The sequence below is a fragment of the Amblyomma mixtum genome, chromosome 9 (genome assembly GCF_055824585.1).
Source record: "Amblyomma mixtum isolate Tamu chromosome 9, ASM5582458v1, whole genome shotgun sequence".
Classification (NCBI taxonomy): domain Eukaryota; kingdom Metazoa; phylum Arthropoda; class Arachnida; order Ixodida; family Ixodidae; genus Amblyomma; species Amblyomma mixtum.
In genome coordinates, this window is record NC_143020.1 from 83965078 (window position 1) to 83991691 (window position 26614).

At 45.0% G+C, this 26614-nt stretch overlaps 1 protein-coding gene across 1 annotated transcript; it reads left to right on the forward strand.

Annotated features, from left to right (window-relative positions):
- Positions 1 to 530: 530 nt before the first annotated feature.
- On the forward strand, positions 531 to 26255 carry LOC149329946 (uncharacterized). Its single transcript, XM_089559325.1, has 6 exons — positions 531 to 667; positions 10404 to 10467; positions 11567 to 11763; positions 17115 to 17197; positions 23993 to 24079; positions 26122 to 26255. Exons 1-6 carry the CDS (start codon positions 531 to 533, stop codon positions 26253 to 26255), a joined length of 702 nt encoding a protein of 233 aa, XP_089415451.1.
- Positions 26256 to 26614: the final 359 nt, after the last annotated feature.

A 26614-nucleotide genomic window follows, 5' to 3' on the forward strand; every position in this document is an offset into this window, starting at 1 on the left:
GCCGAGCTGCAGCGCATCAAAGACGAGGGACACAGACAACCATGCACACTAATGGGGTTGAAAGTAAAGACATTTACTGAAAAAAGCACAGCCCGATCAAACTATCTCCGTGACATCAAATGAGATGCATGTAATCAAGCGGGAGCGCGGGTACGCGTTTTCTTTGTCAGGCGTATTGAAGGCTCACGTGCCGACGCAAGCTTTTGCTGATGTAGCTATTGTTTACTACTTTGATATTTTCACGTGTGTGCTTCTCTCAGAATAAAAAACACCTAACGCAGAGTGGCTGTAACTTTTTACACGCGTTTTAATGCAGTACAAGTAGCTGGTCTTGTTCGTTTTTAATCTATATATTACGCTTTTGCTCTTGAAAGCGATGATGAATAGAACAGCCGGCTTGGCTTGCATATTGTTGACCACACGGGAGTGTTATCGGGTAGAAAGCATTTTTGTTTCGTTCAACAAACCGCACTACAAAGTTCAAGAATGGCGACTAATAGGGCAAATGTGCCAGGTGAAGGTAGGTAGCGATGGCGCGAGAGTACGTCGAGGGGCAGCGAAGTGATCGCTTTAGCACAAACGGTCATGGCATCAACCTGAGGAACGACGCGGTCATTGAAGACGACGCAGGTGAATGCACTGACGAAGGCTTCAACACAGCCCAGAAGTTTGCTGTAGAAGGCAGAGGACAAATATGAAAATGGGTTGCCAACCTAAACCGCGCCGCTTCCGTCGCGAATCGCGGGAACGGCGAAAGGGAGAAGAAGGCGTTGCGTAGAGGCTGCGGTGGGAGTAAATAGGACAGGGCGGTTAAAGGCAGAGTAATAAGTGAGGGGAACAAGGTCAGAAGAAAAAGGAAAAATGTCATTGCCTTCAGCAAAGAGGAGTTTAGCTGGAGGCATTGGCAGGGTGCACAAGGAAGCGTCACAAAATGGGGAGAGCACAGTTTCAGGACGGACGCGATCAATCTCGGCACTGTGCGTCGAAAGCAAGTTGCAGCCGAGGACGACGTCATGAGACCACAGGCACAGCACAACATACTCGATGGTTTATGAAACAACTTTGATGAAAATACGAAACGCGCACTCTGCCACAGGCTGGACGCGTTGCGAGCTGGCTGTTCGGAGAGAAAATTTAGGAAGCGGCGTGGCCACCTTACAAATTTTGTGGCGAAGGGTGTCACTACTGACGGCCACGGCAGGGCACGTGTTGATGAGTACGAGAAGGGTCCGCTTTCAGCAGACACTTTAATCACATCAGCGGGAGTAGACGGAGGGCTTGAGTAGTTCGCAGATAATGCATTTCCTGCCTTCATAACAGTGGATGTTAATTTTCCTCGTAGACGAAGGTGGAGCGGCGGAGCATAGGAGATATGGACTGGCGTCGAGGCGAGAGCGAGCGACGAGGTACGTGTGGTGGACGAGCAGCAGAAGAGTCAGAGGAGATGCCGAGCAGGGAAGGCTCGCTGTCGTATCGGTATGGGGGTATGGCAGCGTAGGAAAGAGGCGCTCGCTGACGGCAGAGGCGGGCGACTAGCCTCAAAGCCCGCAGATGTAGCACATGGGACGATTATCGGCGGTGCGCGCCACACGTTCGTAGGGTTTCGGCGATACCGGCGGAACGACAGAGACGGCGGAGGCACGGACGGTGGCGGAGCAGAAAGAAGAGGGCTTGTGTCGACGCGACAGAGTCACACACAGTCGACGAGACAGAGTCACGGATTCAGCATAGGTGAGTGGTGCAGTAACAGAAGGAAGCTCATGAGTGGGTGGTAGGACTTCAGCGACCTGGTCCTGAAAGACTTGGCAGATGGTTGGCACGCGAGACGGCACAGGGTTGGGAGCAGAACCGACGGGGTGCCTAACGTGAAGCATAACAGACAGCTGGCGAGCGACTTCTTCCCGGATGAAAGATTTGACCTGCTGCAATAAGTGTGACCGGTCTGCTAAGAGCCAAACCGACAAGTACCTCATCAGGCTCGTCAGATCGGGGTGTAGAAGCACGTTGCTTCAGAAATTCATCATAGTTCTGGCAAAGCCGGATGACATCGGCGACCGAGGTGGGATTCTTTGCCAACAGCATTTTGAAAGCGTTATCGGCGATTCTCTTCTTTTTAATAATAATAAACACCTTTATTTTCAGAGAACAAAATACAATCTTGAAGACAAGTCTGCCCAAGCCATAAAGGCTTGTAAGGCAGTACTCAGCAATCGATGAAAGACAGATATATTAAACAATAGGTGTTACAAAACAAGCAAACAATGATAAACCGCAATACCTAAGGCAAACAAGAACAAAGAAACAGTTTAGGTTACCGACATATGTGTTTTTAAGAAGTTCTTTAATAGAGACAACGAAGAAACTGAAAAGATTGAATCAGGCAGAGAATTAAACATTTTTGGTATGTAATAATTACGAGTGAAGTGGCCATAGGGTAGCAGCGAGGTACCGTAAAACGGGGATGATGTCGAAAAGGACGAACAGGAATGAAAGGCACCAAAAATGTACTCTCCCAAAAGTGAGCACGAATGACTACATGATGGAAGAGGGTATCAAAAGAGGGCAGCTGTAAAAGCGAAAACAAATTGCAATCAGGTGAAGCATTTGTGTTGTATGCCACGGATCGAAGGATGTTCTTTAGTATCGCATTTAATTTCATTCGCCAAGTCTTTGAGCAATGATAATAAACAGTGACTCCATATCGGAGAATACCATAAATGAGAGCATGTGCAATAAGCTTACGAGTCTGAAAAGGTAATAAATAACGAACATTGTATAGTACACATGATAAACCACGAAGCTTGTTGCATACTAGGGTAAGATGACTGTTCCAAGACATATCACTGTCAAAAAGTGTACCAAGGTACTTGACACTATTTGAAAAATTAATTGGAATGCAAGAACAATTAAGACAATGCGAAGAATGTAAAAACAATGGTTCAACAAAAGAAAGCTTTTTATGAGGATTACGAAAACAAATGAGTTTAGTTTTCTCTTGATTAATTGCAATAGAATTATTTAAGAACCAGTTCATAACATGCACCGCATATGTTCTAAGGGCATCCATGGCCAGAGGCAATGAAGTATTTGTTGACAACAATAACGTGTCATCGGCGTATTGAAAGATGTAACATTTTGCGACAGCATTCCATAAATCATTTACAAATAAATTGAAAAGCAAAGACGATAAAACAGAGCCCTGTGGAACACCTGCCGACAAAAATGATTCAGAACATCGATGCCCGCTTATTTCAACAACTTGAGCCCGATTAGAAAAATATTCTTTCAGCAAATCTTTAAAAGGACCCCTAAAGCCCATGACATCAAGTTTTTCTAGCAGTAGGTCATGCCGAACACAATCAAAAGCTTTGCTAGCGTCCAAAAACAGACCACATGCGAATTTATTATTATCAAAGCATGAGTAAATGATATCAGTAAAGGTTTCTAATAACAGAACAGTTCCTTTACCTTCAATAAAACCAAACTGCTCCTCTGATAAGATATTATTCGTGAAAACAAAACTGTACATAACTCGGAATAGGTGCTTTTCAAGAATCTGCGCAATCGCAGGTAGAATTGAAATAGGCCTGTAATTTTCAATAGCTTTTAAAGAGCCACTTTTATGTAATGGTTTAACTATGGCAACTTTTAAATTGCGTGGAATGAAGCATTCAGTGATAAAACCATTCAACATAAAAAGAAGTACCGACTGCAGTTTCGTGAAGTTCCGTTGGAGGTCACTCATCCTGATATTGTCAATACCTGCGGCTTTCTTCGAATTGAAGCTAAAGATCCTGCGGTGAAGGTCCTGCGGTGTAATAGAGGGGAAAAAAGCTGAAGAAGCTGTGCAATATAAAGACCGAGGAACCTCATAGTGGGATAATGGAAACTTCCTGGAAACCTGAGAGAAAAATGCATTAAACTCAGAGGCAGCAGAGGGAAGGTCTTTGAAGGATTTGTCAAATGCATCGCTAATGGATTGTTTAGGGTTTCGTCCAAAAAGGCAATTGATAGTTGACCAAGTTTTACGCGAAGAGTGTTGGTTGTTACGGAAAGCCGAATTGAAGTAGTTACGTTTCGAGGCTCGAATCATGGCAGTAACTTTATTTCTAAATAACCTGAAATTATCTTTGAGGCGTGTGTTGTTGGGACAACGCTTGCAACGTGTCCAAAGGGCATCTTTTTCTGCAATGGCCTTTAGAATGTCCCTTGGTAACCAAGGAAGGTTTGGGTTACGTTTTTTGATCACTTTGACCTTTTGTGATGAGGCTGTTATGGAACTGACAACCTGCACAAATCTATCGTATACGTTAAAAGAATTCGCTTCCTCGAGGAAAGAGGCCCAGTTAAAGTCGGCTATAAGTTTATCGAATGTGGCAGTGTCTGTATATGAAATTTGCTCCTTATTAAGGCATGATTTATTTGAAGAAGGAAAAAGGATATGAGAACCTACAAAGTAATGATCTGAAAGTTTGTATGTAATCACAGAAGAGAAATTCTGGGCAAACGGAGCTCTTATATTGATGTGATCGATACAAGAAGCTACGAAATGTTTTCCCAGGTACTCTTGTCTTGTGTAGTCTTTTATCGTTGGTTCAATACCATGTTTTGCCAAAGTGTTGAGGTACTCGCAAACAGATGAACGTGCTGGTGACAAGGTGTCAATATTGATGTCTCCAATGAGGCATATAGCATGATTTGGCGATAGGGAGCCCAAAAAATTGTCGAGCTCAGAAAGAAATTCTTTCACATTTTGGGAAGGAGGCCTGTAAATTCCTAGAAGTGTAACCTCCGAACTTAAAAGTGATATTTGCAATGCAACACACTCAGCAAAGCAAAATGTTGACTTTAAAGGGTAAGCATTCCATTTGGTGTGAACGAAAACAAGAATTCCGCCGCCTATCCGATTTGAGCGTGTGAAAGAGAAACTAGAATAATTGGGTAACGAAAAAGAGGAGAGAAGTGTGGAAGGGGTGTTAATTTCTGTAAGTATGAATGCATCTATGGTATTCTTAGTGTTTTCAACAACAGCCAAAAATTCATTCCAATGTTTTCGTAAGCTGCGTATGTTTACATGAAATACACTGAACGCGTCCACCTTTGGCGAGACTAAGTTACAAAATTCACCAATATTGGCGCAAAGGGAAAAGGTACAGTTCTTGATTCAAACTAGTTTATCTAAATCAGTAGAATCATGGATTCGAAAAATAGAAGAGACTTCGGTCTTCCTAGCAAAGATTTTTCCATGTTTGACCCAAACAAATTTAAAATTACTTGCCTTGCCTTTCTGCTTAGCCTCCCAGAGCACTTTCCTGTTTGATGTGGTGATGTTGCCGTTAAAGTACATTTCAGATAGCTCTCCCTTTTGCACTAGGGGCGTGATCTGGCTTCGATGACTCATCCATTTTTCTTTTGCAGCGACAGAAGTGAATCTCACCAGCAAAATTGGTTTTTTTCCTTTTTTCTGCGGAAGACAATGAGCTGCTTCGATATCTGAATCAATTAGCTCAATTTTCAGCCTCTCTGCGAAGTTTTTTAGTGCCTCAGACACCTGCTCACCTTGCTTAAGAGAGAACACCTGTATTTCTAAGTTCTGCAGCCTACTGTATTGTTCCATGGCATTAATCTCTTTCTGAAGGTGCAGCAGCTGTTCATTTTGGCCCGTCACTGTTGTGCTCAAAGTAAGCACTTCATCTTGAAGCTTCTGGACTGTGGTCTGCTGTTCAGCAGTGGATTTAACTAAGTCATCATATTTCTCAGAGAAAAAAGAAATAGAGGCGTGTATACCTTTAACTGATTCTCCCAGCGACTCAACATTAGATTTCAGCAACAACAACTCATCCACTCTGCGAGAAAGTGAGCTGATGGCGTCCTTAATTGGGAACAAGCTCTCTATCTTGGCAAAGAGCTCCTCAAGAGTTCTTGACGAGCTAGCCTTTTCCTTTTCTGAATCTGTACCACTCTGTAAGCCACACTGCACACAGCACCAGTCAGCGTATGCTTCAAACCCTCTTTCGGCAGCAGACTTTGCCGTAACCCCTGAACATTTTTTTTTATAATGAAACAACTTATAATGAAACAACTTGAGGGTGTTATTGACGTTGTCGGTCTCTGGCGTGGACGGGTTTACTCGATTGCTCACGTCAACAATGCCCTCTATATAGCTTCAGAAAAATTAACCAGTTTGTTGAGCGAGGGCGCGGAGACATTTTTCGGCGCGTAGCTTCCACACTGCGGGTCGGCCGAGGGCGTCCGCAAAGCTCGTTTTGTAGGAGAACCACGTCGGGATGTCAGCTTCGTGGTTGCGAGACCGAATATTGGGAATGTCCGTATGGTAAAAGAGCACATTACTCAACTTGACGGAATCATTCTACGTGCTCTAAGTGTTGACAGACTCATAGGAAGCCAGCCAGTCGTCAACGTCGTGGTCCACAGTACCACTGGATATAGCCGGGTCGCGCTGCCGTTGTTCTTCAGAGCACGGAATGGTTGTAGGGACGGGCGGCGATGTCTGGCTGGGACCAAATTTCATCGTAGCCGGTGAGGGTAGCGTACGGCTGCTGAGTTCCAGGAAGAGAACAAGGGTTAGGAGCGATTTCCAGCACGAGCGGCGTAGACAAGTAGAAGCTGGAGAAAGGCCACATATGATCACACTGAGCTGACGGCTCAGCGTATCGGCAAGGAAGCCCTAGGACGGAACCGCATACACATTATTGTTATTAACCCTAGAGAGTGAGCAGGAGGTGGAATGGATTTAGAGGCAGGAGTAAGGTGGCTCCGGGGAAAAGACGTTGATTGGACAACAAAAACTATTGGATGCAGACCTAATACACACAAAAAGAATACTTCAATAGAGATCATGCGTATACATTTCCACATGGTCACACGTGCGACGTGACCGCACCGAACTGAGGGAAAGCACAGGGACTGACATTGGGTGTGCACATTCTTGCACTGCAGCTATTGCGCATTTTGGACATACTTTTCAGCCTTTCAGTCGAGCAGTGCCGAAAACCAAGTGATCTCCTCAAAACTGCGTTGACACGAAAATGAGGACGCCGGCGGTCGCGTCAGCTGCAGAAAAATTACTGCATGCCGGACTTTGGAAATTCACAAGCGACGATGGCTTTAAAGCTCAGAACCACGCCGGGATGGCGGCAAAGGCCAATGGGTTCTTGTACTGAGGGCCCAAGCAACTAATCTCGATTTCATCTGCCCATTATACGTTTTCTCGCTCACTCATTTGTAGTCCATTTAACAGGTTCAGTGGTGACTGCCGTTGCAGCTTGAAGATGATGAAGATTAGGGAGGAAGAGGAATGATAGCCAAAAAGGAGGAACGATGAACTGCGAGGCAGAGTAGCTCCTAAATACTGTCTACCTCACTCTTGCACAATTTCAGCGATTTCTGCGTCTGCACTTCTTGTGCCATGAGCCTTTCCTTGATGCAGTGGATTTTCTACACCTGGCACTTCATTCGAGCGTGCGGATGTGTAGTTTGAGGCAATGCGAGGTGTATATGACCCTTTTGCGCTGCAGGATACCGCGGCTAAATCCTTATTTATGTGTATCGGGGTTTTCTATAACCAACCTTTGTGAGTTTTGTGGCAAAACTGAGTCTATAGAACACTTTTTCCTCTTCTGGCGGCGGTTCGCACTTCTCCGTAAAATTTACTAGGGGACCACCTTCGCTCGACTCGGGCTTCCTCTATCTATTCAGGTTCTCCTATCATTCGGGGCAAGCGCCAAGGGATATGCCCTGAAGCCAAAGTGCGATTATATTCGTGATTATATAATTTCATCGGTTAGATTTCTCTGCTAGAATGTGAATTCACTACTCTTTCTTTTCCTATTTTCTTTATTTTGTACGAATTCTAGCTTGAAGTCCCAAAATTATCAAAATACTCCACTCCTTGTACATGTGTGCGTTTGTATCCGCTATGCACCCTGGCCAATCGCCCGCCGTGGGCATGTGCCTTTAAGCCTGAGGACATCATCATCATCATCATCATCCTATATTACATATGAAGTCGTGCATGTGCCGTTCGCGGCTGCTGACTGGAATCCGCCCCGCCCTTGTGCGTCGTGCTTGTAATCAGTGAACAAGAGCAACAAAACGCACATGTCGACAAGGAATATCCCCACTCAACTTCGCTGTTTATTGGTATTACTAAGCATTATAATAATTGTGAAATATGTGCTCGCCTTTTCGCTGCGCAAATTTACTCACCACACGTGCGCGATGGTACGTCCCGATACCCCCCTCCTGTTCTTTGAAGCCGGGTGCTTTCATCAGACGGCTAAAATCATCCTTCCTCTGAAGCTGTCCAGCGACCTTACTGGGAGCAAAAAACAATGTTTTCAGTCCTTCTCCAGCAGTAAAATGTTGCAATCCCTCAGCCAGTCCAAACACAATGATTCAAGGTCGGAACCGGCAGTTATCACAATTTTCGAGAACCAGGCATCCTACGTCTTTTCTCGACTATGGCTGAAATAAAAATGAGGTAAAATCTCTGTACACCAGCAACAAATATTGCTGTACTCTCGGTCACATATCCCCGTTGTGAGTGAGTGAGCGAAAAACTTTATTAAGCTCTAGATTCGGTTTTCTTCTGCAGCTTTCAGATGGCTTCGGCCATCTGTGTGTACAAAGGTCGGTTGCCCTTAGCCCAGGGCTGCGCTAGAAGCTGCTGCCAGTTGTGCTCGCCGAATCAGACCTTCTTGGTCGACTCGGCGAGCGCTGGAGAGCACTCCCTGCCATTGCTCCGCACTCGGGTTTGTGATAACGGGTACCACGCTTATCCTCTGGCATGCCCACGTTATGTGGTACAGCGTGGGTGGTTCTTGGCACCAAGGGCGTTTGTCAGTGTATTGTGTGGGATACATTTTGTTGAGTATGTGCAGATTCGGGCACGAGCCGGTCTGTAGCTGCCTGCACGGGACAGAGTCCTCTCTGCTAAGGGAGTTGTGCGGTGGTGGATACCGATTTCTGCAGCCCTTGTAATAGTTTAGTATCGCCTGATATTCTTAGGGTACAGGTTGGTTCCCCTAGAGGTCGCCTACTTTGGATGCTCGGTAATAAGTGTACCCTCGAGCTATCCTGTCCGCCTCTTGGTTCCCTGTTACTCCCGCGTGTCCCGGCGTCCATACTATCGTATGCCTGACTGGTTCTTCGTTTGGTTGTCGTTGTGTCACGCGGCCCCCAGAGCGGAGTATGCGGAGCGCTCTGTGTCCTATTCTGCCGTGTAGGTAGTTGCGGCATGCTGTTTGTGAGTCTGTAAGGATTCTTAGAGACCGTTCAGATCGATAGCCCTCCGCTGCCGCTAGAGCGACGGCCGCTTCCTCAGCCTCGACTATCGTACAGACTTGTAGCGATGCGCTGGTGATCTCGCGTAGGGTCGAGTCAATCACCGTTGTTACCGCATTGCTGTTGTGCTGCCCCGCTGTTCTGGTGCATGTGGCTGCGTCCACGCATAGCGTCGTTTATTGGGGTGCTAATGTCTTTTGTAGGTATTCAGCCCTTGCCTCTCTGCGTGCTTTGTGCAGGTTGGGATCCATGTTCCTGGGATCCATGTTCCTGTGTTGCGATATTCGTCCGGGATTGTTTCTATCCCCTGTATCTCTTGAATTTGATCAGCGCGGCCCAGTTTCTTTAGGAGCTCCCTGCCAGGTGGGGTCCGTTGTAGTCTGCGCAGTTGGGAGACTAGTTGTGCCTCTCTCAATTCATCGAAAGTGTTGTGTAGTCCTAGGGCTAGGAGCTTTTCGGTTGAAGTGCTGTGAGGAAGGTGGAGTGCGGTTTTGTGGGCTTTGCGCAGGATCACGTCCGCTTGTTGTACCTCACTCTTGATGGGATTGTAGTAGGGGAGGCTGTATGTCACTCGGCTGACTACCAGACATCTAATCAACTTAAGTGTGTCCTCCTCTCGCATGCCATGACGTTTGTGTGAGATGCGCGTGATCATGCGGGCCACTTGTAGAGAGGATAGTTTGAGTAGGGCGAGGGTGTGGGTGCAGCGTTGGTTTGACTGTATCCACATCCCCGTTGTGGAACCTCCGTGCCTTGATCAGCAACACTTGCCCATTGTCCGCTATTGTTTCTTTTAATTTAGGCCACATAGACACAGAGGATGATAAATGTAAGTAAGCGTATTAAGCTGCTCAGAGCTTTTAATACTTCTGCCACGTCCAATATGCAATTAAGAGCAGGTAATAATTTGAATACTCAATAAAAAGGGTTAAAGTTGCAGTTATAGAATTGTTTTAATCCACTCAACCTTTAGCATCGCTGCGCAAGTTGGCGAGGCGTACAAAAAAATTGAAGGGGACACTTAAGCTCCGCCTTAAGGATATACCTAGACAGCGTTGATGAGTTAATGGCGCATACGAGGAATTGATCATTTTCAGCTTTAAATTCATAGACCCTTGGGTGTCACCATACCACTCCTTGGGCAGTGGTGCAGCGGTTAAGGTAAGCGCCTCTCCCCTGCGATTGCAACTGCTGTCACTAGTGGACCTTGCGCGATCCAAGTGGATCTCTCATGAGCAGCCCCTCCCGATCAACCATTAATTTAACTGCTCCCTGCCAGAGTGATTAATTGTCTCACTACCCAATGGGTAGGTTGTGACGACCCCACAAGGTCACGTGACTAAGGTTGCCCACACAGGTTGCTTCTCAAAAGGTGGCTGCCTGGGTCACCCTACACCCTACGGCACCCTATTCATTGTTCTCAACGCCGACGCCGGATTCCCTGGCCAACGGGGATTTAACACACTCACGTTAAAATACATTCCGTGTCCCGTTGATCAGGTAGAAATAAATTTTGAATTAACGGTTTTTCAAAAACTAATTTTTTACTCCATGCATTGCAGTCAATGACAAATTGGAATTGGATGCCCTAGGTAGGATCTGTTGGACTAAAATGTGCAAATAGAGACACAGTTGAAGTTCCTGTTGAGGCGGTAGGAACAGTATGGTTCTAAATTTCGCACACTGGTAGAACTGGGTGTCAAGTTGAAATGTGATCTAATAAGTTGACTGCCTTTGCGTTCGACCAGGAGTCCATTCTGGATATCGAGTTGTAACAATTAGAAAGAAGTTGGTTTGATTTGTGTACCTTTCAACAAGTTAGCAATCCAAACGAATTTATATATATATATATATATATATATATATATATATATATATATAAGATTTAAATTTGATGCAATGTATTATAACTAACAAGCGGCTAGTTAATGCATCTCAGTCTGCAAAATTGGACTGGAAGCATTTCGGTGATGCCTGACCATTACCCCTAAAAACTGCCATCAAGCTAGCCGACATCATCGGTGGGCAAGGGGCCTTACTCTTGTACCAGCAGGTTTAGCCACTGCAAGTTTTCTGTTTTAGAAGGCAGTTGGGTTAAATTCCTGATTCATCGCCTCAGTTGCAGACAAGAACGGTCACGACATGTTCTATTATTACTTCTTCCTACCGCAAGTGCTCGTAAATGCGTAAAACAGTAACTAGAACATTGTTTTGTAGACAAAACAACCAGATCAAATGAACTGCAAAAATCTTGTTTCAGAGCTTGAACAAGTCTGAAAATATTGCATATTATCAAGTAAAGGCCACCAGTTTTATAAGCGGACAGTTTGTGAATCAAAAAGGGAGAACTAAAACCACGAACTATACGTGTTGGAATGTGAAAAACTACGATCTCGATCAGACAAAGAAAACTGCCAGACGCCACTACTACTTCGAGCGTACAGTGGAAAATACGATGTGAGTACCTCTGAAGCATTCATCTTTATGCGGGGCTTCTTATCGGTAAAACATAGTTAAGAAGCTGATAGTCACGGCTTCATTGTACGATTAGCTGGACACCAGTACGCAGCATCACATATTTCACATTTTAACAACTGAGACGGCGCCTTGTTGCTTACATCTTAACTGGGGGAAATGTCTTTTTGATGTCCTTCACGAAAGAGAGTCGGCCTGAAAATAGAAGACAGTCTAAAAGCTAGCCTGAATAGGTGAAATATACCGCTTGTTCCAGCGAACACTGTCACGAGTCCCACAAAATATTTTCAGGAACAAACTATCAGCAACGGGGGACATCAGATGCTACAACAGTTGTCCGAATGAGGAGAATAATAAAAAAATCGAAAATTTGACTTTTTAATTACTGAAGACAGCTGGCAAGTGCCAGTGGTGAGTTCGAAACGATGGACTAAACGACATCTTATAAGTTTATGAAACGCAGAAAACTTCGTTCTCGAATGCTCTGCAGAGTGAGAAAATCCTGTGCTTTCTGTTCCGTACAAGTCCTAAACTGATGCTGTTGAATTTTTATGGCGCAAGAGCTTCTATGGCCAAACAGTGCCATGGCTCAAGGTTTTCCTTCTACTCAAGGTAGGGTCCAAGACCCATTTCCCAAAGCATTTCGCCCTGAAGAAATCGAGCACCAAGCAGGAGAAAGCTTCTACCCATTGTACTACAGCTGGGTAGCAGGTGGCACTGGGGATCGAACCCCGCACCCCGCATGCAAGCCGGATGCTCAAACGACTACACCACAGCTGCGGCCACCACTGCGGCCACCGCTGCAGTCGTAACTGAGGTACACCGAAAGCTTTGTGCAAATAAGTTTGCCCATTAACCACGGTTTGGAATGGCTACGACGTCCATTCCAACTGCACGCAATGGTACCACGTCTTTTAATGCAACAGCATTAAGGAGCTCGTGAGGCGGAAAAGCCGGCTTCGTCGTCGACGCAGTCAGCGTGGCCATAGTCTAAGGCTGCTACGGCTTCGTTGCGTCGTTAGTGTCCGAAAAGTCTACTTCTCATGGAGGCCAGCAGGAGCGCTGTGAAAATGTGCAACGTCTTCGTTCGTAGTACTGTGAGGAGAAACCAGCATAACAGGACGCGTACACAAGAGAAGGAATTCACACGGATGCGCGTTGTCCATGCGAATTCCTTCTCTTGTGTACGCGTCCTGTTATGCTGGTTTCTCTACCCGGTGCCTTGCACCAACTAGCCCAACAAGCTACTTTCCAACAAATCATTCTTGATTTTTTCAGGAAGCGGAGCCAAAAGTTTTCGCGTGTCGCACAGCTGCTTTTAGCAGCAGTGCAGAGAGATGCCAACATGTGGATGGTGCAAAGAGCAGGTGCTACCACGTTTTACTTTTAGGGTGGAGCTTAAGCATTACTGCGGAATGTCAGGAAGAGGACATCAATTGTCAACAGCGCGGCAGTTATTTTTAGAGCTACGAAGCAAAATGAAGTACTCGTCGTGTTACAGTGAAACCGGCAATGCTAAACTGGCGCTGCAAACACTGGCAAATGGCATCAACGGACGCTGTATCTACACTAACTCATTGCGCGCCTTAGGTGCTCAGTTTCGGTTTTGTGGCTAGGAGAAGCGTCATATTACCTCCTTGTGAACAGGTTTTGAGAACGCCGTTTTCTAAATTTCTAAAACTGATATGGCATCGTGGCTTCTAATTCGTGATTGGCATTAACCACAAGATTTTGGGATTAAAACAGTAATCAGAAAATTTGCCTCTTAACCACCTAATTACAATGATTTTCCTACTAATTGACGTCCGCGAGGCCAATAGTTTCTTCTCCAAAACAATAGTTTTCTATTTAGAAGTTCCTTTTTAGATTTATTGATCTTGATCAATGAAACACCTGGTATTAATGTCAGAAGACCAGCATATATATGGTATTCTCTCGCGTGTTCTTAGCTTGCTCGTCATTCTTGGAATCGCGAAACTGCGTACAAAATTTGAATTTAATATTGTACCAAGAGAATAGCTTCCAGCACAAAATGCTGAAAATGGCTCTTTATTTGACAAAGCGATTTTATCTGTTCGCAGAATTCGAGCGCCGAAGCCCTTCCTGTTATTCTTTTCATGTAAAAAAATAAGCAGAAAAATCTTGCTTCTTCCTTTTCCTGCCTAAATATACATGAATCGTATTTTCCTTTTTAGTAATTAGTTGTTCTCTTTTTCTCACATTACTCTGTTAGTGCATGCACTACCTTCCCAAATAATTTTCCTGTTTTTTCTAGCATTGCTGTCATTTTTATGTTCCTGCCGACAGATGCATAGCAGTGAAGTTATCTTTAGCGAGCGCAGTAGGATTTAGGATGCTCACAATGAAGATAGAAGAAAGCTAGAAGTAGTTGGACTTCATGTGAAGAAAGGGAAGGCCGAAGCTGGTGGCGTCTATCAACTCACTTTATCTAGTGTCAACGTGTCATTTATAGGGAAGACCGCAACTAATATTTAAAAACAACGTTTTTGAAGTAAAAAAGCAGCTTTTTGCGGCATAATTATACCAGTATTGTGGGCTTCCGAAAACAGGCGAGTCATGTTTAGTACAAAGATTGACTGAAATCTAACAGTTAATTTTTTATATTTCTGATAGGCGCCTTACTGTAATTTAAAAAAAAATTACCGGCCGTTAGTAACCACCAAGGCGGCTTTCAGAATATCGAAAGCGCTTTAACCTTTGCCGCTTCCCACGTCGAACAAAGTGAACCACGAAGTGCGGGCCCCTTGGGGTCCGATGTGACCAATGCATGGGAGCCCCTGTGGGCTCTATGTGGGTTCTGCAAGGAGATGCCAATAGGCATCCAGTGTGCAGCCCAGAAACATCCCGATCGGTCTTATTTGGGATGATATAGGCAGTCTGTACGGCTGCCCTTAATTAGCCTGCACTGCGCAATGCTGATAGCCCACCCAGCTCCTCCATTTGTCGTGGTTTGGGCAGATGTGTGCAGTACGTGAGGACGAAAAAATTGTTTTTGATCTCGGCCGAATTTTAATGGAGGCGAAATTCTAGAGGCCCGTGTTCTGTGCGAAGTTAGTGCACGTTAAAGAACCCCAGGTGGTCGAAATTTCTGGAGCCCTTCACCACGGCGTTCCTCATAGCCTGAGTCGCCACAAATAACCAGAAACACAAATAACCACAAATAAACCAAACAAAACCAAACCTCCAATACCAACATTGAACTGATGCCGGCTCTACAGGGGCAAGCCTAATTTGAGCTTACCCACATACTCACCCAGGAGGCTCATGTTTGTACTTTAGGAGCTGCCCAAGACCGACATAGTACTCTCCGTCCCCAACATCAAGCACTTTTTGCCTCTCAGCCCGATCCAAGCAGCCCAAAACACTAAGGCATGCGGGAAATGTGAGCTACCTACGCAGGCTCCATATTAAACACACTGGAAGAAGCCGATGTGTGTGTGTTCAAAATAGAATGGTTTCAGAGTCACATGTAGGTCAGCGCAAAGTGTTAAGGTGAAGCAGTTATTTCGGGGCATGCTCTGACCATTTTGCTCAATGTACGTCAGTGCAGGGGACAAAACGTACCTATTTTTCTCATTGGGTAAAGATTCTCACAATGTTTATACAAATAACCAATAAGATCAAGTTATAAGCATCTATAATATAAATTAGGAAATTGGAAGAAGGTATTATGGTATCACACACAAACATCTATGTGCATAGCCCTGGTACGAACAGAGTGGCACTTGCGGCATTGCATAGGCAGCCCCATTTGGGATTCCTGCTTTTTCTCTTCCATAAATCCCGCATTTATGTTCCATTAGTGCTCAAATACTCGACAAAACAGATGTAGGCAGCATGCGGGCTCGCGCCTTTCGCAGCCCCGCCATGGTTGATGTGGGACCAACAGCTGTTTTCTCTGGGCAGTCGCATTTCGGCTTTAGGAGGTTTTTCTCACTTTGAGCCTACATTCATGCTGCATTTGTCTTCAAGTTTCCCACAAGGGACCGGTGCGGGCAATATGCAGGAAATTCTTCTGAGTGAGTCCTAGGAAGGCCGATAATGGACCCATGTACGATCAACATGGACAAGGCAAATTCGGGCTTAGCCACTAAATCCCCAACGGGGGCCGACGTAAGCATTAGAGCTGTCGCGGGACCCACAGGGGCCCAATATGGTGGGCTAGATGGGTGTGGCTCAACGAATTTTGACTTTCCTGGCACTTTTAGAAAACCGTGTGCCTGCGTAGAGCGCATAGCGACGGTCATTAAATCTCGACATTCCGTGGCAACGTACCACGTGACGACATCTGCCCAACCCGCCAACCCGCCCAACCAGCCAAGTTGCTAGCGGCGTGGAGCCCGCAGCACGGGCGGTGCAGCTGTTGACTCGTGATACGTTGCCACGGAGTATCGAGATTTGATGGCCGTCGCTAAGCGCTCCCCGCAGGCACACGGTTTTCGTACGTCGCGACAAATGTACCAATAGAAGCATGGGTAAACGCGTTTTCGAAATTGTGAAAACGTATATGGCTATTACTAACATTCGTCTACAAATCCTTAATGGAAATAAGGAACATATCGATAATTGGTAACCATAACTTTTAGCATTTTTTTAATTATATTGGCTAGTTAACATGATTCGTGTGTTTCTAATATCCGCCAGCACTGATAATACTATGCCGCTAAAAAACTTCTCTGTATACAGAAAAACTTAATTTTAAAAATAGTGGTGGGCTTCCCTGAGACACCTAGCATTTTGTATAGCAGGACATGTTAAAATATTTAGGATAATCTAACTCGCACTATCTTAAACCAGAGCCGAGTTGTATTTTCCAGAGCAGGCTGTATGAAAGTATTAGACAAAATAAAGAGCATAATCAAGCTCGTTTAAGGGACTTTCTTCCAGATATTTGCAATATTTGCACATCCTCTTCTTTAGACTATTTTGTCTTTCATGCCGATTTTGCAACTTTAATTTCGGTTTTCTAAAGCCACTTTCTATGTAATAAAACGGCAATTGAGTTTCTGAAGTTACGTTCATTAACACTTTCTGTCCTTTCGTATGACTGAAAAAAAAAGTCACATCTCCAAGCAATGCAGATTATGCAGGATCAGGCTGCCCTATCATGACTGCCTTTTTTTGTCGCGTAACAAACTTTTAAAACGACTGTATTTCTAACAAGAACAGGAACAATTAGCCATCACATCATATGATCTTGACTGTGAGTTAAGAAAGGATTGGAAGTATTAAAGGCTTTTTCGCGCGCACTTCTTTAACACTGACGGTTACCATTACAGCTGCCTAACTGACTGCATCACAATTCATTACAGACTGTCCTTTGATGAGCCAGTGAAAGCTGTGCCAGCCTTAAACTACTCGACAGATAACGCTCTTAAGTACGAATTTACAAGCGGTAAGTTCAGAGCATGGCCTGCTGTTAAGTCCTCCATTAGTACTTGTAACGGCGAAAAAACTCACAGGAGTACGTATGATGTCATGCGAAATATTTGAATCAGATTTTTGTTATGTATTTCGCTTTTATCTTAATCCTCTTTGCACTGCGTCTTTGTATTTGATATTGCTGCGTTTTTTTCGTTCAGTTGTTGCATGGATTTTTAGCGTGTATGGGTGGAGGCTCGTAAGTGGGAGATGGTTTTAAACTTGTGTGTGCGCGAAGTGTTCTTTCGAGAAGGCACGTGCCCGGCATTGAGGGTAACGCGATCCGCTCTACTATATGCGCTGGGCTGGAGGTGTCATGGTTAAAGAATGCGGTGTGAAAAGACAAGGAAAAATAAAGAAGTGGAGAGGACGGACGCTATGCGCTTTTTCGTTTGTCCTTGTCTTTTCGCTCTGCAGTCTTTAACAACGATCACTGACCAACAAGCCGAAGCAGCCACTTTAGTGGAGGTGTCAGCCTGTCACATACACTCACGCACCCCCCCACACTCACTCACTCACTCACTCACTCACTCACTCACTCACTCACTCACTCACTCACTCACTCACTCACTCACTCACTCACTCACACACACACACACACACACACACACACACACACACACACACACACACACACACACACACACACACACACACACACACACACACACACACACACACACACACACACACACGCACGAATGAACAAACGCACAGACGCAGATATACAGTTTACCACGGCTTTTTCGCCCGAAAGAGGACTATACTGCTAACGTTGCCAAAGGTATTTCAGCATGAGTGCGCAGCATGGGTCCGGGTTTTGCTCAGCGGTAGCGCTTTGAGCTTACTCCTGTAAAAATGCTGACTCGTTTGCTGCCGGGCTGAGAGATTTGATATCTTTGGTTTTGATAGGGAGGTTGACATTCCTTCATAGGACGCGTTCCTCATATTTTCTTAGTGATGATGGCCCAGAGTGCCCCTTTACATGACCGTAAGTTAGAGTCAAATACAGGACGCTTAAGAATGCGCGAAATAAAAGTGAAGAAGGCGTCGAATCGAAAGAGATGCGCATTTATTGAGACTACTGACACTCCACGGCAACTCAAAGCTTGCTATTAGTAGAAAGAAAAAAGCCGAGAGGAACTTACTATGCAGACAATACACATAATATATTTATCTGAGCAAAAAAAATAGTTAGTGGAAGAAACAAATAAGAATGCAACTGCACGGTCTCTCGGAAACTGCGCAATGCAAAAGCTTCTGCCACCGTCGCCGGAATCTGGAAGGCTAAGGAAAACTGGGATCAAGAGCAGAGGCGTCAAACGAAGAAGAGGTCAGAATGGAGTTTGCCAGCCACAGACTAAGTATCCTTTTCCTCTTCGGCCACATGTGCTATATTGACTCGAGCAGGTGACTCAAAAAGCTCGCAAACATCGTCCTTCTGTCCTCCTTGCAATTCCTGGTAGTACTGGGCCGCTCCTCCTGTCACACTCTGCACAATACCGTGTATGCTGCTCGTTGCCCATATCCTACGTGTTGGGCGAGATGGGTTCCTACTTTTAGTTCTCAGGCGGAAAGCCGGACCGGGGTTGAAAAATGGATGTTTTTCTCTCCCTCTCTCCTCCCTACGGAATCCTCGTTGCGATGCGCTTCGATAGAAAATTACACTTAGCATAAAGAAAACATGCTTTGTCCCAGTAGTCACGTGCGTCTTTAGTCGAAACACATAGACAGCTTCAGAACGGTGGGTCCCACGGGATAACGAATTCGCTAAAAGCGGAAGTAGAGGATTCTGGAATTTTAAAATAACACTTGAGCGTAGGCTGCCCGATACAGCGGCGCCGAGGAGAAGCGCGGAATTGTGGGGAGGGAACGGGTATGCGCACTGGTCATGCTGTTGGAGAGAGAGTTGTCTGCGTGGCTGTTCTCCTTCGTGCGAAGGAAACCCCGCGAAGCAAATTTTGTGTACGAGTTCTGACAGCATTCGTTTCATGATCTATCTGCTGCGTGTTTGAGCCTGCGTTTGGTGTAAACGCAAAACGTTCCAAGCACGACGCTAGAACTTGGTTGCGTTCTCCAGGAGGATCACGAAAGCGTTTGTTTTAACTAAATTATTTGTCCGATATTCACTACAATGATGTTTTCGTAAGTAACATTTGAAACTACTTCCTTGGGCATGCCAGGCAGTTTATCGCAAATGTGACCCGTTTCCAGATTTCATCCGCTCTATATGCAGAGGACCAAAAAATTGGTCATAGCTTCTTGGGGCTCTGATGCATAGCAGCCGATGGCGGTTGTGGTCACTTTTTATTTTCACAGATAATATAAAAGAAGGTCCTCAACGCTGGGCTCCTACTTGACCAAGAATCCACGGGCCAAGGATTCATGGAGAGCTCGGTCCGCTAGCCATGTTTCGCTATCCGGTTGAGTAACTCGCCGAGCGGTCCCCCATGGGCCGCGGTTCCTTCACAGTAATCAGAACAGGTTAGCAGACACTGCTCACTCCAGCAGCAGGAATCGTGGGCATGTCATTGCCCTCGCATGCTATATCTTCTGCCTCGTATTTCGGCGCTGGTGCGCCGGACAGTCGACTCTTTCGCGATATTATCCAAAATCCGGATGGGTGTACTTCGGAACATGGCGAATAGTCGGGGAAATGCTACACGGGGTGGAACGTTGCGTAATGGATATTATACTGAAATGAGCCTCCGCATGAACGTCGCGCCTGAGCTTAGGGCTGAAAAAAAAAGCCATTGCCAAAGAGAGAGAAAATATCTGAATGAAGAAACAATATCTGCTGGGGTCCACACTTATACTTCATAACCCGAGTAGAGGCGAACGCTTCAATGAAGGAGGCGTCGTTGAGCATCGATGGTTTCTTCCGCTGACAGTATTCTTTTTCGCACTCGGCGACGTGTAAATCACCGTCGTTAAGGTAGGCGATTGGCGAGTCAAGAAGCGCAGCGTGAAGAAAGGTGACAACTTCATCTCATCGTACTGCAGCGACAGGAGGAGAAAGACGAGCGAAGCGGTCACCGTAGGGCGGAACAAGTTGATCCTCCGCGCACGTACTTGATCCCCACTGACCTCCCCGGGCCACCCGCGCTGCGCTGTAAGTCGATGCTGACCATGCTAGCTTGCCGCCCTTGTCGCCAGTTTTCCTACCGGTCAGAACCGATACAACCGCATGTAACGAACTTATTCTGGAAGAAAGTGTCCAGATGCTACTCATGCGGGGCATTGGTGTTGCTCGAGGGATCGCAAATGTTGAACGTGGGCGTGCCAACACCTTCGTTACCAACTTCAGGAATGAGCCGCAGCACCTGACGAAAGGGGTAGTTATAGACCAAGTGTATGAATTTAACTGTGGTTACGAAGCTGTTGCGCTGCCTGAGGAAGAGGCACCGCCCGGTTCACGTAACCCTACAACGTTGCCTACAACAATGATCACAACCTTCAGCATTGCCAAACGCGTGAACTGCTCTGTCTTTTGCTTTTTTACCGCAAATGGTTCGCGACGACATCCCAAGTTCGCCAGGCACCCGTCGCCAAGCATAGAATTATTGTAGTCGCCGCAAGGCTCCCGATTTTGTCAAACGCCGTACCGCGTTTCCTTGAAGGAAACGGAAACCATACAGGAGCAAGTGCGCCAAATCATAAACAACTTTATTCAGCCATCCAAGAGTCCGTGGCCGCACCAGTAGTACTGGCCAAGATAAAAAACGGCACACTTCGATTTTGCGTAGACTAGAGGCGACTGAATACGGTGACAAAGAAGAAACTGTATTCACTACCTCGCATCGACGACACCCTCGACCGTCTCCGTCATGCCCGATACGTTTCGTCCATCGACTTGAAGAGTGGATACTGGAAAATTGAAGTGGATAAGCGCGACCGAGAGCAGACCGCATTTATAACACCGGACATTCTCTGCGAGTTTAAGGTGGTGCCGTTTGGCCAGTGGACAGCGCCCGCGACATTTCAACGCAAACCAACGGGTTGAAGTAGAGGCTGAATAAGAGAATGGCCGCCATGATCGCCCTGTACGTGGAAGTCCTCCATCGCAGTTGGGACGAGGTACTTCCCTACATTAAATTCGCTCATAATACCGCTCTCCAGGAGACGTAAGCCCGTTATACTTAATGACACGTGCAGGGACTCTTTATTTTTCGTTCTTTTTATGGTTCCACAAAAATTTTTGTTTAGGAGACGAAAGCCCGCTACACCCAATGGCACAGGCCGGGACATTTTTATTCTTAAAGTTTCGTCTTTGTACTCAAAATAATTTTTATGCAGGAGACGACAGGTAGGTCCCGTTTTCAGCTGGTACAAGACAGAGAGGTCATCATGAACCTGGACGCTATGATGCCTCACGAGCTGCCTGTCGACGTAGCCGATGATGCCCGACTAGTCTGCGAGCTTGCGGAAAAAGCTCGGCAACTCGTTAGACTCTGCCTTCAACAGCAACATACCGACGCTCTCCGGTACAATCTCCGCCGACGTGAAGTCCATTTTTACCCTGGGGACAAGGTCTGGGTGTAGACGCCGATACACCGTCGAGGTCTCTCCGACAAACTCATGTAGCGCTACATCGGCCCGCGTACAGTTCTTCGCCGCATGAGTGAACACAACTACGAGGTGCTGCCCGAAGGAACGCGACCGTCATAACGTCGGTCCCGCGCCCTGAAATCATGCGCGTAGTCCGGATTAAGCACTATTACGCGCGATGATCGCCTGCCCCCTTCCTTATTTCCCCTAGATTTTACGTCGGCAAGCAGGACGTGCCGGCCCTGTGTGTGGTTTCTGCCGTGTTTTTGTTCTCAGGTTAGCATCACGACGATGCTTCTTTAAAGGGGGAAGTAGTGTAGCGACTGGAACAGAAAGACCAGGAGCGATCGCCGCGTGCCGACGACGACGGTGCTGCTGGCGGATCTGACTGATTTTGTGTCCCCTTCTTTCGTCTGTTCTCGTCACCGACCTGTACGTTAAGCCATGGCAATACCACTCCTAGTGCAGGTGTTAAGCCATGTACCACTCTTCTGTGACTGCAGGTGTTGCCACCGGTGCTGCTTGTGAGACCATGGTTGCTACTCCTGAGCAATTAGTGTTGCCATACAGACAGAGGCAAAATCGTACAGTGCGCAAAATAAATTTTCATCTCGCTCTATACAAGTTTTCTTCCTCGTCAAGTCTTAAGAGTATAAGCACTGCTCTTTCCTCCGCACACATATGTTTCTGTCTTTTCCCGAGCTGACGCCTGGCAAACAGGGAATCAAAAATCAGGCTCATCATGGTCTCTTTAAGGAAGTTATTATACAGATTTTGGTACAGGTTACATGCTAATATTCTGCTAGGAGTCAGTGTTGCTTAACGCGGAAAGTATAAGCCGTAAGTGGTGACATGAGCATGGACCACGATCAAAGAAAATCACTTCTTAGGACATCGTGTCAAAGAACAATTCACATTGCGAAACTACTTCACAAAATAACCTAATAGCACAGGTTATTGGGTGAGCCGACGTTGGTTCATGACAGGTGCACCGCGGGTCGGAAAAGTTCTGAAATCTTCGTGCCTTTATTTTTCAAAACCTTTAATTTCGTAAAAGCAAAAAAGAAATGGCAGAAGGAAGTCGCAGTGAATTTCATACCCTTCATCTGTGGCCATATCTGCTTCTGTTGGCACCGTAACATACTGTAAGCGGTCTACAGAATTTGCTGAAGAACTCAGAACTGATAGAAAGAAAGGGAAGAATTCGAAGGAATTGAGACTGTGCACCATTTCCAGCAAATCCACAAGGAGCATTACTGGCCGGCATGATAACGTGCGGGGATAAAACCCATCAACACAGTTATATCACCACATGCTCTTAGATAAGTATTAATTTCTGTGACGATCGTTCATCTAAACCTCTTGTACAGGTTGCGCGCCTTACTGTGTGACCAACACTGAGAATCAGGCGGTTGCATTAGCCGGTGGTCTAGATCTACTGGTTAAACTTTTGATGACTCATTCAGGCTGTTTTGATCACGTATGAGCACCACAACGCTGTTAATTTGATTTTCTGAGCTTTTGTTTATTACTGAAGTGAAAAATGTTTCAGACAAAAGCGATGCAAACACGGAATTGATTTTAACCATACTGCGCGAATTGCTTTCATTCGAGCTAATTTACAACCATATACAATCGTAGCTTTAAGCGTGAAATCCCAGCGTTTTCTAAGCCTGACGACATGCAAGACGAGGTAATCGTTCTATTGGTTCCGTTTTGCACCTACAAGCGCTGAGCTATGCTTCGCGCTCTTTATTTCGCGCTGTTCTCGCGGAATATATCGTAGTATTATACGAGAGTTTTGAAATACAGTTTAAAGATGGTTACACCAGGGTTGGGCATAGCTGATGAATATGGTGAACGACATTCTCAATAACTTTTCTTCACATATTTGAATGCCGTTGTATGTTGTATCTCTGCTTCTTCAAGTCCTTTCTTTACTTTTCAATCTGGTGAAGAGTGCTGGATCATATCCACAGAATGGACGCGTTCAATCCTGCATAGTGCTGTAATATATCCACCAAATTTACACTTTAAATCTTGTACAGAGTGCTATAATATATTCAGCAAATTTAGGCTTTAAATCTTGGGCAGAGTGCTGTATCATATCCAGTAAAAATATTTTCATTTGAAATTCATTGATGAGTGAGGAAAGACGAAATTTCCTGAAAAATATTTCTTTATGGCGCAGCGCAAAGCTCCAGTGAAGAATCCTCGGAAGCAAGCAGGATGAAAGTTGACCCCGTTATATTCACAGATGGAATGACTTGTGATTTGTTCAGCGTACCAAGAACTAATGATGGAAAAGGTATGTGACCTCAGTAGCTGATAATAATTATGGCCACCACAGGCTCACTAGAAGCTGAAAATCATAAACCAGAAAACCTTTGCGCTGGAATGCTCATGGCAGGAATGGTAACTGTGCTGCTGAATATTGCTGAACTGTAACTGCACCACTTTCGGGGCTATCTTAAATAGACAGGGTAGTGGACATTAAGGGCGTCAGTAGACGGTCCAGTAAGATGTCGGCTACTGAGTGTCCGAAATGGGTATATTCAAACGAGCATCTTTGTAGCAGCAGTCTACAGTATGTTAAATCTGGTATAGAGATATCGTGTCTTTATCAAAGGCATGAGTGCATAGCTTTTATTACAAAGAAATAATAGTTACCCAAATTTGTTATTATAGATGTTTGTCCCAGAAATATTAGAAAATGAATTGAAATTTTCCAACAAGAAGTGCAGTACAGTTGCAAAGCAAGAAACTATTGCACACCATTAATCTAAATTAATCAAATACCCCTTTGGCGCATAAATTATTTTTCGGGAACCAGGCCCCTTCCTCCAAGATTTTGCGGTGCACTTTGATAATCGCACGCTTAGGATTACACCGTATAGGGCTTTCGGAATCTCCATCTTCACATGGGAATCAAATTAGCTTTTGTCACTCTTGTTGAAGGTATGTTACATTTTTACTTCGTGCACCTTTACAAACATTACTCACCTGCTTGCGGGAAATGATTAACTTTTCAAATGTGTCAGTGTGCGGGCAATAAAGGGTACTCTCCTCGCAAAACTTGCTATCCTGTTTTATGTAACGGGTGCTACAATTCGTATGCGTGCACGCATTTAGCGCGTATGCTTGACATCCATTCCAGAAATTTCAAATTGCTCAATAGAGGCTTTTACTTCCAAGTTGCCTGAAGAAATACATAATCGTAATCTGGGCGTGTGCACGGTATGAAACGACGCACATTACTAACGTGATAAACAGCAATGAAAAGACATCTTATTAACAGAATTTAGTTCCACCTTTGTGACATTGAATTTGAGGCCGAAAAGTTCTACTGCGCAATTGAGTGCCATTAAATTCGAAATTTCGTACTGTGAATGTTTCTAAATCACCATCTTGATCCATTTTCACCCTTTCAATATCACCTTTTTTTAATATGAAAAGTGCTTCTTTACGACTATCCGTAGCATGTCTACCCCAAGATGAATATTCATGAAATGGCGTGGCTGCTCATGATGTGGTCACGGAGTTAATGTAAGCATTTTTTTACGTCATTAAACAAATAGACTCTCTACGTGCAACTGCCTTAATATTCCAAGCTAGGCATTTGTGCAATGCCTAACATAGTAGGGCCAACCTGAAAAGTTTAAAAAAGTTGGTTTTTATTGTTCGATATCTGTAGCTCAATGCCAATAACGGCTTTTTAAAACTTCACTTGCGTGTGATGATGGCTTTTTTCTTCGAAATATAGTTTTGGGGCTATATAAACAAAGGTTTTGGAATCGATTAACGAATCAAAGCTCTTTTAATGGCGCTTCATGAAGCAACCTAATAAACTATAAGAAATGCTTCTTTTCTAGTTCGACGTCTCTACCATAACGCAAACACAAAGGAAACTGAGAAATTGAAAATGGTCTGTTTGACGTGATATAGTTTTGGAACTATGAAATAAAAGTAATGAATTCATGAATTAGGATAACACATCGTCATTTAAGGGCACTTAAACACACGCATTGCGTCCGCCATGGCGCAGAATATGCCCGCAGAGACCATATCGATGTTTTTCTTCGCTTAGAAAAGAAAAAAAATGTATTCCATAAGTTCGAACAGCCTGTAATTCTACTTCTCGTTCAAAAAAAACCGCATCCGGTAACAGTGACGCCATTGAAAAACAGGCCTTCATTTCAGTGAGCTTCATTTTGTGCGCGTCACCAAGCTTGTTTGCTAAAAACGCAGAAATTATTATAGTTTGGCTGTAAACGTTATTTCACGGGGTCACGAGCAAATTACGTTCAATTCAGCATCTTGCCACGTCTTCGCATTGTTTCTTTTTTTCAGGGTGCGAGCTTTGGGTGAACGACAAATATAAAAAGGACGTTCCACCATGCTGCGCGTTTATCTTCGATCTGCTTTGCGCAGAGGCTGGTAGCTTCGAAGTTTACAACAGCCAAACTTGCAAGGATTCGACCTGAACTTGGAAGCAATGCGGAAGGAATCTGGTGCTTTCAGGTCCAGAACTTAAAGGAAGATATCTGAAACAAAGAACATTGTAATAAAAAGACGTTGTTCAGAATGCCAACTTTTTTTAGAATATAAAGGTACAGACTGTTTTCGTCTTTACCTGGCATTAGCGCAATAAATAAACTGTACATGCAATTTATTTTGATGAAATACCGTACAGATAAACGCGTTGTTGTTAGCACAACAGCTACTTGCGATTAGAGCCTTCTTCATTTCAGTTCGCCTTGAATGCACAGGTTTCAGTGAAAACAAAAGTACCAGAGAGATCCGAATCATAGCCCCGTATCCTCATCGCTACAAGGACTTTCGA

Bases quoted from the DNA above. Each gene is read 5' to 3' on its own strand.
- LOC149329946 (XM_089559325.1), top strand. From the start codon at position 531: ATGGCGCGAGAGTACGTCGAGGGGCAGCGAAGTGATCGCTTTAGCACA. The intron at 668-10,403 runs GTTTGCTGTAGA...GATCATTTTCAG, and splicing joins GGCTTCAACACAGCCCAGAA to CTTTAAATTCATAGACCCTT. The intron at 17,198-23,992 runs GTAAGTTCAGAG...AATCCTCGGAAG, and splicing joins TAAGTACGAATTTACAAGCG to CAAGCAGGATGAAAGTTGAC.